Below are 14938 nucleotides of genomic sequence, written 5' to 3'. Positions count from 1 at the left end.
GATGGAGATTGGCATGAAAATGGAGTGAGTCATGCTTTTGCGTTTGCTTTTTTTCCAATCCCCTTCACATCCCCACCGCCCAACTCCTTTTGTCCCTAGCGATACATAAATTACACACACATATACATATATAATCACTTATATATGTATATGTATATTATGTATAAAAATGTTTTCTGTATATGTATATGTATGTATGTAAGTATATATACATAATAATATAATATATAGGAGTGTTATGTATATATATATATATATATAATATAAATATATGTATATTACGTATGGACCCTGGCCACGTCAAACAAAAGTCATGGAATTGGGAGAACCCAAGAGTTGGGTTGGATCATCATGGTTGGAGCGGGGGCATAGGCTCAAGCTTGTAAGAGCCTAGGTCTCGTCCATCTCTCATACATCCCAATGTAAACGCTCTCCCCATGCACGTCTAATGTCCATCTAATCCAATCCAATCCAATCTATACAATTATCCCTCTTGTCTCTCATTATCGCTCGCATATCCGACACAACCTAGACGTTGTGCATTTTCCCATATCGTTATTCAAACACTCGACACACACACGTGTAAGTGCCTTTATTAGTCTGTGCGCTCGTCGCTTTGTATCAAATCACATCTTCGAGACACAACTCATGGTACAATGAGTATTACTATTTCGTCCCGTTGGACATACCACAATACTTACCATCTCAAACTTATTTAGATATTTCCATGTTTTTCGAACTAGATAAGTCTGTGTGTTTTTTCTAAGCTTGTTCATTTCAATATTTGAGATTTTCGCACTATGGCTACTTTTAATTTGAAGCTACTCATTGAAGCTACTTTTAATTTGAAGTTGCTTCGGGTCACGAGTTATCTGACAAAAGCATCCGTTTGTTCAAGGTGCCATTGCACTTGTAAGGAGCTTTTGAAGGTTTCGAAAGTGTGTTACTATTGTAGCATTTAAAGGGCCTTTTTGTTGGAACGCAATTTAATAAATTCCATCTCCCATATTCAATAGAGAAATATTTCAAAATATGGTTGGTGAGGGTGGGCGCATTCATTCACTTCCATCAATGAGATACATTTCAAATTATTCAACTTAAAAAAACATTATGCATTTGCCATTGACATACGCAAAAGTAAATTTGTATAGCCATAGTTTACCAATAGAAACTAGGTGTAACTTGTTGCCATTCAAAATGTATGTTGTTATCATATATTAACAAAATATTGTAGTTCAGCATAACTTGTTCACTCAAAACATGAAATTTAACCCCTTCTAGGTTAAATTGCAATCATTAAAGAGACAAAAAGAATTTCATTATTATTGATTTTCTACCATCTAGATTCTAGACAATGGTTAGCCAAGTAGGGCCTAAAGGTTGTTTGTTCTAGGGGAGGGTGGATAATCTAAGGGAAATTTATGTAGAATAATACCCTTCTCATACATATTTGGACAAGACAAGAATCTATTTAATCAAATAACTCAACAAACATAATACAAAACGTAAATAAATAAATAAAACAAGTTTAAACTCAACAAAACACTTCTTCTTAACTTTGGCATATTCTCTAATTGTGATCCAAACATTCTCTAGAGTCTACACTAAGGATTAGTCAGAGGTATCAACAGTTGTAACAAGTGCATGGGAGAGAATAATAACTATTAAGGGCTAGATGAGGACATATTAAATCCTTACATCATAAAACTCTAAATGAGTTGAAATCTTTCCAAGTATATTCGGTAGAAATTGTTATTGTTTGAGCAACCACCTCATCCAAGTGCCCATTGGGCAAACCAAAACAACTATAAGGTAATGTTCATGAGAAACGCTTCACACAATCCAAGTGTCTTTCTAAAAACAACCAATGTGGAAAACTACACAATTTCTTAAACTATTACCAAACAATATTTTCACACACACATACATGTATGCATATATTCTATTTATAATGTTTCTCCACATCACAAAATTAATTTCATGTTTTTACCTTCTTTGAGCATTCAAAACATCCCATACCCTAGCATCCCTTTGCCAGAAAACAATTGAACCTGATATTTCCTCTCTAAAAGATATGTGATTCATTTGTTCTCATGTTTCTCATAGCTTAACGCCCTCTTCACATGGTCTTTGATCTCCATCTCTATCCTTTATTTCTTCACACATGCCTTGATCCTCGCCCCTAATTTAGTTCCCATTTTCTTGATGTTCCACCAAATAAGTCAATAAGTACATGCACGTAGATGACTATTATATCAATTTTCTTGTTGGGATTCAACCATGTTTATATGTGCAAAAGGCCTATAACCACTTTTACATGGTGTGCAACTTTCCCAACTCCTCGTATTGGTTCAAGCATGAAATAAGACTTACACAAACCAACCTAATGACATAAAGACACAATGGAAGCAAAAAGTAAAATATTATTGTAGAATGTTGAAAGTGAGATTCCAACAAGGAGAGGGTGCAACTTATATGCAATCTCATGTGCTCTCACAAAAGCATAAATGGATAGATACAACAAAATGGCTTGAAGTGACTGATAACTTTCGTTCTCTTAGATAAGGTAGTTTTAATATGTAAGGTCACCCCAATGACTAACTCAACTAATGGATTAACTCATTGACTAATCACTTTTCTCGTATTGTCTTGTGCCATTCCTTTTTGGTCCCCAATGCGGGGTCTAACTCAACTAATGCATCAATATTTGACTAATCGCTTATTGCGCATTGCCTTGTGACATTCTTGTTTGATTCTGAAGGTGAGCTCTCATGGTAATTTTTTCTATGTTAAGACAAAATATCAAAGATATGTATGATATGATATTTTCATATGTAATCTTTTGTTTGGTCTTCTCACCGACTATTTTAGTCTCTCGAAACAATGTTAATATCACTCCCTCTTAGCCATAACTTGGCATATGAGGGTTGGCCTTGAAAAGCTATTGCTTAAATTGATGAACTAGGAGTTACACATTTTGGAAAGGCAAACTGTGGCAAGGGAGCCACAAAGGCTAGAACTATGATATATAGTGAGCTAAGAACACCAAAGATTCTCAATCTCAATGTAACAAATTCAGCCACAATAGAGTCATTTCTTATGATTTCGCTAGTTTTGTTTACAAGAAACCATAAACAAACAAGTTAAAGAGGTTGGAGACTTGTGAGGGAGAATGCAAAACTACAAGTTTATAGTTGTTGAGAATGATATCACAAGAATTTGGTTGCAAACCTTGAGAATGCAAGCAATAATGGCTATAAACAAATGAGTGTTTAAACACAATTGAGCTAAATGAAGCCTTGAAAGATGAAAAAATGGACACAATGAGGTGGGATGTGAGTGAAAAGAAAAATGTGTGCATAACAAAGTTGTTGGCTTGGTGTATGTGATCGTGATGTTGTCTCTAACTCACTATGCCAAGTGATGAATGAGGGAAAGAATGTAGAAAACATAGTTGTCCGAGTATTGTAAGAATGTGAATGGAGATTGAAGATCATTATTGTCTATTGGATTAACAAGGAGAGTATGGAAACACTCGCAACCCTCGAAAAGCTCATTGGAGAAGTCGTTAGTATGCATTATGGCATGTCATATGTGAATGTGTATTGGGGCATATAGTTGGTGAACATAGTGTTGCTTGTTCGCGAGAAAGGCCCATTGTATGCACAATTATTGACAATACAAAGCGGTAGATCTACAACAACACACTGCTTTGTGAATGAAGAGCATACCTTGTCACAACGAGATGCCCATTGTAAAATGCATGAACAAAAATGGGAAACAATGAGGTTAAGGATGGGTGTAGTTAAGTGTGTGACCATACTCCATTGTGACACCCATTGTAAGTAGTGTTTTTCACACATATTTACTAATATAATTGTGTGTTTTCACCCAAAAAAAATAAGAGAGAGTTGCTGCAACACGCTTTCGCATGCATTACGTGAAAATGGTATGTTCTTGGTCTCATGGGTCATATTTGACCTCCCAAGACAATAATGAAATCTATATTGATCTCTCATGATTATAATTGACACGCTTAATTGAATTTCGATGATTGGGTACACGTCCCCTTATTGTATCATTTGTGTCCCATGGCCCAATTTTGGTCGTAGAAGACACTTAATATATCTATCTTTCTTTCTCTTTCTACGACGTCTTTCTTCCCTCCACTATTTTGACTTCGAGATAGAGGGGTATTTTGGTAGTTTTGGAAAATGCTAGGCTGCCGCTGAAGCCTGATTCCCCTCCCCTCCTCTTCAGTGCCAATGTGGGAATTAGGATTTCTGAATCCATGTCCCTCAGAGTTATTTGGATTTCGGTTTCTGGAAGCATGTCTGCAGCGTAAGACAGAGTCATGCTCTTTTGTCATTGCAAGCGAAGCATCGAAAAGGTATGTTCATGGATCCACATCTCTCTTCATTTTCATCATCATCTTTTGCAAAGACGACCGATGACACAAGAAGAGAGTGTGCTAGATTCGAAAGTTTATGCTAAAAATCTAGCAATCTCAGAGAAGGAGATCCTTTCTTTAGAAGAATCATCAAGAAAGTGTGATACAATCGGCTTTGGAAGAGAAACGGCAAATGTAGTAAATGTTTCTTTTGAAAAGTCGCTCAAAAAGGGTGATATAGTCCGAATTAGCAGAGGAGCAGAGAATGTATCTAATATAAAAGAAGCATGTGTAAGCAGAGGAGCTGAGGATGTGTTATGGATTAAAGATCCTTCAAAGGCTCTTGTAAACTTAGAGGAAACAATAATTTCTACAGAAAGATCACCTTTTGAGAAGTCTCTGCTGAAGAATGATCTAATCCTCCACTTGCAAAGATGCAGAAAAGAGAGAAATCTTGAATATGCAAGACGTGTTCACATGTACATCCGTGATCATGGACTCGAAGAAGACACGAAGATTGGAAATTATCTTGTCCCAATGCTTGTTGATTGTGGGTCTGTGTCAGAAGCTCAATATATTTTTGACAAGTTATCTCTTAGAAATGAGCATTCTTGGACTTCTCTTATTCAAGGATATTTTGATCGTGGAGAGTTTGACCTTGCTCTTGAGCTTTATGAACGAATGAGAAGAGACAATGTACATCCGAACAGGTACACTCTTCAGTTAATGCTCAGAGCTTCTGGGAGGCTGAAGAACATAAAGAAAGTCCAAGAGATCCATGCTGAAATAATTAGAGAGGCATTTGAGAGTAATCGTTTTGTTGCTAGTAGCTTGGTAGATATTTATGTTAAATGTGGTTTACTCATAGAAGCACAAGAGGTGTTTGAAGAGTTGGCAATCCAAGATACTGTATCCTGGACGGCTCTCATTGCAGGCTATGTTGACAATGGTCTTTATGTGAAAGGATTGCAATGTTTTGAGAAAATGAAAATGGAGGGCTCCTCTCCAGATGCAGTGACTTACGTTTGTGTCCTCAAGGCATGTAGTAGTATAGAGGCTATCGGTAAAGCTCAAGAAATACATCTTGATATTGTAAAAGTAGGACTAGAAGGAGAACCTTTTGTTGGAAGTATTCTTGTCGATATGCATGCGAAACATGGGTCTCTTGTAGAAGCTGAAAAGGTGTTTGAAGGATTATTATTCAGAGATGTGGTTTTATGGAACGTACTCATTGCAGCGTATGCTGAACATGGGGAGGGTGAGAAAGCTCGATTGTGCCTAGAAAGGATGCATAAGGAGGGTGTTTCCCCCAATGATTTAACCTTTATCTCTAGTTTGAAAGGTCATGATAGCTCAAAAGATATACACTTAGTTCAAGACATATATACTGATGTTACCAAAGAAGGTCTTGAAAGAGACCCCCTTGTTGGCAGTGCCTTAGTAGATGTGTACACTAAATGTGGCTCCCTTGCTGAAGCGCAGATGATATTTGATAAACTGTCGAAAAAAAATGTAATTTCGTGGACTGCACTTATTTCAGGTTATGTTGAGAATGGACTCGGTTCTGAAGCTCTCACCCGTCTTAAAGAGATGGAATTCGATGGTGTATCACCAAATGATGTCACATACGTTTGCAGTTTGAAAGCGTGTGGTCTGATAGGAGCACTTGATAAAGGGCGTCAAATACATGCAGACTTGGTGGTAGAGTGTTTTGAGGATGATCTTTTCGTTGGTAACACGCTAGTTGATATGTATGCTCGGTGTGGCTCACTTATAGAAGCGAGAGAATTGTTCGATGAATTGCAAACAAGAGATGTTGTGTCATGGAATGCATTGAGCTCACGGTATGATGAACATGGGTTTGATGAAGATGTACTGCAATGCCTTGAACATATGCAATTAGAGGGTGTAATGCCAGATGTGCTCACATACGTATGCGGTTTAAAAGCTTGCAGCAGCATAGGAGCTGTAGATAAGGGCCAAAAGTTGCATGCCGAGATCAGTGTAGATGGATATGAAAGAGATTCATTTATTAGAGGTACCTTGGTAGACATGTATGCAAAATGTGGTGCACTTGCAGAAGCACATGATGTGTTTGATGACATGCCAGGTCAAGATGTAGTTGTTTGGAATGCACTCCTTGCAGGGTATGCTTGCCAAGGGCATAACGAGGTTGTATTATATTTGTTTGAGCGTATGAAGTTGCTAGATGTCTTTCCAAATTCAATCACATTCCTTAGCATCCTCACTGTGTGTAGTCATGCAGGCCTTGTGCTTAACGGCCAAAAGTATTTTGACATGATGGGTGAAGAATATGACCTCCCTTTGACTATTGAGCACTACAATTGCATGGTTGATCTCTTAGGTCGTGCAGGTCGGCTGGAGGAGGCTGTGGCCATTTTGTATGACATGCCTTTTCAACCTAATCTAGTGACATGGAGTACCTTATTAGGTGCTTGTCGAAAAGGCGGTGATATAGAGCTTGCAAGACAAGCCTTTGAAAGTGCCTATAAATCAGATGAGAAGCATTATGCCCTGTTCATTTCAATGTCTAGAATATATGCAGGTGCCCATATGTGGGAGGATGCGAAGATGATTGATGCTATGAGAATCACATCAGGAATGGAGCAGCCTGGGGCAAGTCTGAATATGTTTGAGAATGTTAGTGAATGGTCTGGGATAGGAGAAAAGTGCACTACCACAGGAATGTTCATGGCGTACTGCTGATATTAGAAATGTTTTTGCTAGCAGGGAAGACTTCTCAAATATGGTACTGGTAACATGTGTGGAAAGCTTCTCAAACATGGTATTGGAAAACATTTGTCCAAAGTCTTGGTACTTGGCTTCTGGTCTGCTCAACATTGTAGGTGCTTTTGTGCTAGCAGTGTTCTACTTGCAAAGTGATCCTTACACAGGCTTACATGTTGCGACAATTTCAGGTATTTCCTTGTCTTTTCTAATTGCAGCCTAGAGGCTGGCTGATGCATAATTGGCATGCTCAAATAGCGTGAGTAATGATGATCAGTGCAGTTACCATTGTCAGCTTCACTTCCACATTGTCATCCTGTTGGGGACACTGCAACGGATATTCTGGGTTTGCAAACCCTTCATTGGAAAAACACAATAGCTTGACGCATCAGTGTAAACAATGTTAATGCTCTAAGAGAGGTCTAATATTAACTAGTAAGTAATTTTTAGCAGCTCAACTACATTTGTCTGACATGTTATTTTACCTCCTGATCCCCTTAACTTTCTTTTTTAAGTGCAGATTCTCAAAGGACAGAACAAGATAAAAGACTAGGATCTTTGGATAACTGTCAAAATCAGGTTGGCGTCCTTCTTATGTAGAAATGTTTATAATTTTTGAGTTTATAATTGAGCAAATGTTTTGTGCAGTTTCCATGCGAGCATTCTGCTTGTGACTTATTGATGTCCATAAAACAGCTTTTGCAGGCCTTGCAAATTGGTTTAAGGAAAGAATAACCATTGCAACAATCAGACAATAATGAGGGTGGACTCTTTGCTGGCTTAATTTCATCTGTTTAAAGACTGCGAGAAGTCACCACAGAACTAGACATGGAAGTAGCAAAACAACGTGAGCTCTCATCCTAACAAGTCACTTGATTACAACTTACGGTTACATATTCTAAAGACAATGTTTGGATAAACTAATAAACCAAGAAAATGGCAGAGAAAAGACTGTGCAAACGGAATGTCATTGAAGTGGCTGAAGGGAGAGTAATAAATCAATCTTTTGATTTGTCTGGTGTGTTGTGCCCATTTATTTTCTTCATTTCACTTTGGTTTTCTGATGCACGAATGTTTTGTTGTGGGCCATCTTTGTTCACATTGACCTTATTGAAGTCATGGGAAAAGAAGGAGATGTGAGATTAACCAATGTTTTAAGTATTAAATCTATTCTAGTTGTTAATGTATGTATCTGTCTTTTTCTTTTCATTATTCCGTAGTTTTGAAGCATGACAAAAAAAATGGCATCAAAGTTGAATCAATCAACATCATGCCATACTGTTTATGCTTTGGTAATTGTTATGCTCATGATGGTGATGATACCCACTTTCCCTACCTGAATTGTGCACTTATTTGTTTATTTCTATTTTCCAGCAATTCATTGAGATGAAGGACGATGATGGACAAAGCCATTTTCAATGCGTATCTTGACATCGTAATAAACACAAATTGGGGTGAACTCCATGGCAATCATTTGTCAACCCTGTCACTGTGTGGTGGTGGGATAGACACATCATTTGCATATTTTTTGGTAAGTTTATGGAGGTGGTTTCTTGAGAGATTCATGAAGGGGAAGGAGTTTTTTGTGCTTCTTTAGATCACAAGATATGGGCGGACTTGTAAGATTTCCACATGACATAATCAAATTCTTCTTCTCAATCCCATTGACATGACATGTCTCAAACTAAATTTAATTTATCTGCATTCTCAATCTGTGTCTATCCCTTTGTCTTTGTTATAACAAGGATATTCATGTAATTTTGGAGATACTCATGCATGATCTTCTGAGCATTTTAATTTGATTTATTTCAACTAGTTTAGCACCCCCCCCCTTGATACACGATTGTGGAGATAACTTTGTAATGAGATTTAAGACCCCCGCGTATGCATGGTTAAGGAGATTTCTTTGTAATGATATTTGGATCCATGAGTCACGTTGGACGTCGTGGATGTTGACATACAACCGCAATGATGTCTCTTTTTTTGGGTGGAAACAAAATTACATTAATTATGTGTACAAAACACTTTAATGTTATGACGACTAATTTATTGATGTTGCAATGTAGGTAAGGAGACACATTAAAGCACCAATAGATCATAAGAACACCGAGGAAACAAAAATCAACTTGTTTGAATAAATAGAATTGGCACATTAATATTCATTGTAACTTGGGATGAGACATGGTCCTCATTACGAAGACATGCTAAAGCCCCAATATTTAAGGTCTACCTCACTACAAAACTTCCAATTTGAAGCTGCATATCAGCAAGCCACTAGCACAAGGGTTGAGCATGATCACACTTCTCTTATGATGAGTGCACATTGCTCTAGCATTATGCATTACTCAAGTCTAGGTAAATTATTCCTCATATGAGACTTTAATATGGTAAAGAGCCAATGTGATACTTTTGACTTGGAAGGGCCAAGGATGATGCACTAGATAACTTTGGAGGACTTGGCAACATATAGGAGCTCAACCAACTTGGGACGAGACAACACAAGATATGGAAAACGTCTATTCAATTTGTGGTCTCTACACCAAATAGTTATTGCCAACAATATAAGCATATGATGAGATTCTAATGGCCTTAAATGTTTCCAAATTCCCAATAGGAGGTTGAGAGAGCACACTTGATTATATCCTGAAGGCAAGAGAAACAACCCACATTCAAATTGTCACTATCCAACTTGCCTTTTTGATGTTGATACACTTATCTTTCCAAAAATATAATCACATGGATGCATGATTCCCTTAACCAAACGCCACATCTTCGATAGGAGAGACTGTGCATTGTTCTACTGAGTCCCCTTTATTGTATACAAGAGAAACAAGAGCCAAGGGCTATTTCCAATGTTGTGTCTTGAGAGGGTAACAGGATGAAAGGAGAAGCCCACCCACCAACCTATACCAAACAAATTCTTTGGATTTGATGGAGATTTTATTACGCCAAGGGTAAAGGCCTTTGTGGAGACCCTAAACAATGTTGCCCTTTACCCTTCAATCATGGTTGATCATCTATGAGGAAATGGACACTTAACTCACACAAACCATACATCTCACTCCTCTCCTGCGACAGTCCTGTGGATGTGGCATGTAGACTCTTTAATGAACATGATTTCAAGAGATCCTCCTCATATCCATGTAGCATACATACACCCTCAAATGAGATGTGCATACACGAGGGCATCATTAGCACATACCCTCATATGGACATGGAACCTCATGAGGTAGCATATCAAAAACTTCCTTGAAATTTATGAAGCAATAATGTAAACCCGTACCTCTCATACAAACTCTCTTCTATTAACACTCAAAGGATTAGCCAGTTTCCCCATAAACTATCTTGCCATTTCTCATATACATACATATATACATACATATACATACATATATACATACATACATACATACATATATATATATATGTTGTCGACAACTACATACATGAGATGGTCATGCACAAATCAATGAATGGCCAGGCAAACCCGAAATCGAATTTGTGAAGAAATAATTGGCTGAGCTCTCGCGAGTACTGTGAGTTAATTAATTAACACACACGGCGGGGAGGACCTCACGTCTCTTCTGGTTTTCAACTAACAACTTTGTCATCATGGCATGACATGAGAAGTCGAAGACGCGCCCTCGAAGATGTCTTTGCTCGTCTTCTGCGCAGCCATGGGACCTCGAGGAACCTGTCTGCAGGTATGCTCCTTCACGACGAACTTGTCAGAGGAGGGGACACTTCTCTCCTCCTCTCCAATCTCATCATCCAGATGTATGGCGAATGTGGATGTGTTCAATCGGCTCGCTCCGTCTTCAACCACATGCCTCGGCACAACATATTCTCTTGGAACCTCATGATTGGAGCCTATGTAAGACATGGCTCTGTCAGAGCTTCCATGGACTTCTTCCAACATATGTGCTTAGAATGTTGTCCTGATGAGGTCTCCTTTGCCACTGCTATTTCTGCATGCATTCAACATAGATCAGGATCTTCATTGATCCAAGGTATGTGGTTGCATCGTTTGGTGTTGTGCTATGGATTTGAATGCAGTGTTGCGGTAGCCACTGCTCTCGTGAATATGTATGGAAAATGTTGTGATAACTATTATAAGTGTGGTAATCATGATTGCCATTGGGGAAGTATACAATGTGGTAGCATCAATGGAAAATGTGGTAGACTTGATCATGCTCAATGGACTTTTGACACTATGCAAGATCGAAATGTATTTACCTGGAATTCTATGCTAGCCATATATGGCCAGCATCAGGATCTAGGCAAGGAAAGCTTGCAGGCCTTCTATCAGATGTTGAGAGAAAGTTTGATTCCAGATAAAATCACTTATGTCACAGTTTTATCAACTTGTGCAAGATTGAAGTTGTTGGATGTAGGAAAGAGGGTGTATGCATCCACATTTGGCAGCCCTTTCAAGATGGATATTTCACTACAAAATGCAGCTCTAAACATGTACAGTAGGTGTGGGAACCTTGGTGGAGCGTATAAAATCTTCCATAGCATTTCCGAGAAGAACTTGATCACATGGAATGTGATGATCATGACATGGAGTGCTCATTTCCAACACATGAGCTTATTCACTCATATGCAATTGGAAGGTATTTTGCCCGATGAAGTGACTTATTCTAGTGCTTTGACTGCATTATGTGCTGAACAAGACTATTTTGAAGGTCGATGCATGCATGCCCGTATCATAGGATGTCCATATGTGCTGGATATTGTAGTTGAGACTGCCATCATCACAATGTATAGTAAGTGTGGACATATTGATGAGGCTAGAATGATGTTTGATGCCCTCGATGGCCGACATATAAGCATTTGGAATGCCATGATTACTGGATATACCCAACATGGGAGCATCAAAGAAGCATTTTTTCTTTTTTATGAATTACATGCTGAAAATATTACCCCCAACAAGGTCACCTTTGTAACACTCTTGTCTATATGTGCAGATGAGGTTGCGCTGAATCTAGGCGTGCTGATGCATGATCAAATAATTTCGCATGGAATTATTTTAAGCTTAGAGATTGGGAACAGCCTTGTTGATATGTATGGAAAATGTGGGGCTTTGGAAGATGCTCTGAGTGTATTCTCTTCAATGGCTCATCACAATTTAGTATCATGGAGCTCATTAATAGCTTCATATACTCATCATGCTCTAGATAAAGAAGCTCTCCATCTATTCGAGAGAATGCTTGTTGAAGGCGTGGTGCCTGACAAGCTCATATTTTTGGTTATGTTACCTTCTTGTACTGCAGAAGCAGGCCTCATGAAGAGCAGAAACATCCATCATTACATTGCAAACCATGATTTTGAGATGGATTCCTGTGTAAGAGTAGCTCTTATAAACATGTATAGCAAATGTGGCTCCCTAGAAGATGCTCGAGTGATGTTTGATAGAATTACTAGTCCTAGTTTAATGGCATGTAACTCGATAATGTCTGCCTATGCTCATCATGGCCAAGTGATAGATGTCATCAGATTATTCGACAAGATGAATTCTGACGTCTTTATTCCAGATGATTGTACATTGCACTCCATATTATCTGCATTTAGTCATACTGGCATGGTGGATCAAGGTTATATGTATTTTCTATATATGCATAGCATGTACAATATTATGCTCACCGTGGAGCATTTCAATTGTTTGATTGATCTTTTTGGCCGCGCTGGGCAAGTGTTTGAAATAGGGTGTCTAATAAATAACCTACCTTATCAACCCACTGGTGCATCGTGGATGACCTTTGTTAGTTCATGCCAATTACACACATTTACATCAGACATGAATATCTACGGCTGTTACTGATATTGGAGCATGTCAACTATTGATGGTTACTCAAACTACAATCTCTCGATTTAAATGGAAACAATTGAAAGAAAGGAGACCAGAATAGATCCCAATCTTACAAAAGAAACTCTCCTTTGCATAGAATGTAACATCAAATTCTTGATCAAATTTCAATCTTGGGGTTTATTCAGATCAAATTACAATCTCTCAATATTTGACAATAGATGCTTAATTATGAATTTAGTTGTGGAGCCACAATCAAATGCGAGGATTCAGGAGGTACTGAAGCAGGAGAATGTGATCGATTCCAATCTAACAAGAGAAAAACTCCTTTGAGAGTTCAAACTATTCTACAGCTTGTACATGATGCAACATTCTTGATCACAAGTTCAAACTTGATGTAGATTCCTCCAGCTCTCAACTTTCAAGAATTGATCAATTATTATATTCCCAACCTGGAACGTTTGGCTCCTGATATTAATATTGAACTGAGGTGCTAGAGATATGGGCCTCATTCTTCCTTGAGAGAACAAAATGAAGCCAGAGGGACCAATCCAGAATGTGGTCAAACAAAGAAGTTGGTCCTTCATTCCTTCATATTAGAGAAGAAAAGAACTGCAAAAATGTGGCAGGAGAGAAAAGGCTTCTAATGATATGGAAGGACAATGAGTATGGTTGTGCTAGTAAGGCAGTAAACATCTACATGGTTACAAAGACGCGTTATTTTAATTTTTTTGCATAGCATAATAACTCTACAGGAAAAAGGAGGAATTTTTAGATAAGAGCATGACATTCAAAGAACCTTGTTTTCATATTCATAATTACGCATGAAGTTTTCGACATAAAGTTCAGCAAATCATTGTTGCATTCACTTTTGCATCCTTGGGTTTCAGAAATGCACTTGATGTTTTCTCATATACATGCATGTCAAATGCAGGTGGTAATCTATTATCTTTCTACAATCTAATGAAACATTTATGGAATATACATGCATGTGACATGTAGATGGTAATCTATTATCGTTGTTCAATTGTATCATATGAAAATATTCATGAAAGGAACCATGATGTATGTGACCTTCATAAGAAAAGGCAAGGTGCAGATGGATTGTGATCGCCATGCCATTGGATAGTATTCTCGTTTCAGCATGGGATGGAACCATAATGTCAGAAGAAATGGCCATGAATGCATGCTCCCCTCTCTTATTAATCATATGCTTAAGGAATTAACAAAACAGATCTGCATCAGAAAGCAAAGAAGCTGAGATAAAAAAAATAGAAGCAAGAAAATAACAAACACATGCAATGCTAGCGTAGTTTCAGTGTTCAACTGGTATTACCCTAAAAAGCAAACCAAAATATGAAATGAACAAGAAACTCTTACATTTGTTGAATGATATGAGACACAACACTCAAATACAAGAATTTGTAAAGTGAATCATACCATCAATAAATATGCCATTTGGGTAGTCTCATTGATCCACTCGTAAGGTTTCAATCCCTAATGATTTAGCATTGTTGATGGATCACACATCATCGTAATGATGCCATGCCAACATAGATGATGGAAGTAACGTTTCCCCAAATTTCAAGTTAAAAAGTTATTGAGTATTGTTGAGAAGGAACCCTGATTGTTACATATACACAATAACAACCAGGGTATTGAGATTATAACTCACAACAATGAATTTTCAAAGCAAAGAGCAAAGAAGTTAATAGATGAACTGAGGGTCGGGTGGACTTAGGGCCATTAAAGAAGCAACTCCATAGCAAACATTTGCACGATATAACGTGACAGGGAAACTACTTTATGAATTGCCATTGAATAAGAAACTACTTTTTCCAGCGTGCAAATTTTAGTACTTAGGACACACAAAGACATTGTTACAAATAATTCTTTGATCACGATACCTATGAGCAAATAACTGTAAAGCAATTTATATTCTTTCAAAGAAGAGGCATTCTGATTTAAAAAGTTGACAGAATTTTTGTTAC

The 14938-nt window shown here is 37.8% G+C and overlaps 2 protein-coding genes across 2 annotated transcripts; both read left to right on the top strand.

Moving 5' to 3' along the window:
- The first annotated feature begins 4274 nt into the window (after positions 1-4274).
- LOC147869520 (pentatricopeptide repeat-containing protein At2g33680-like) lies at positions 4275-8847 on the top strand. Its single transcript, XM_087330395.1, has 2 exons — positions 4275-7573; positions 7659-8847. Exon 1 carries the CDS (start codon positions 4355-4357, stop codon positions 7115-7117), a length of 2763 nt encoding a protein of 920 aa, XP_087186521.1. The 5' UTR covers positions 4275-4354; the 3' UTR covers positions 7118-7573; positions 7659-8847.
- Positions 8848-11039: 2192 nt separating this feature from the next.
- Positions 11040-13348, top strand: LOC147869519 (pentatricopeptide repeat-containing protein At2g33680-like). Its single transcript, XM_087325390.1, has 2 exons — positions 11040-12829; positions 13189-13348. Exons 1-2 carry the CDS (start codon positions 11040-11042, stop codon positions 13346-13348), a joined length of 1950 nt encoding a protein of 649 aa, XP_087181516.1.
- The last annotated feature ends 1590 nt before the right edge of the window (positions 13349-14938 follow it).

This window comes from Azolla caroliniana, unplaced genomic scaffold (genome assembly GCF_043228905.1).
Source record: "Azolla caroliniana isolate FFs.n. ecotype wild unplaced genomic scaffold, voAzoCaro1.0.p SCAF_1, whole genome shotgun sequence".
NCBI lineage: Eukaryota > Viridiplantae > Streptophyta > Polypodiopsida > Salviniales > Salviniaceae > Azolla > Azolla caroliniana.
Note: the sequence above shows the minus strand (reverse complement) of the source record. Positions and strands in the feature narration are given on the sequence as shown.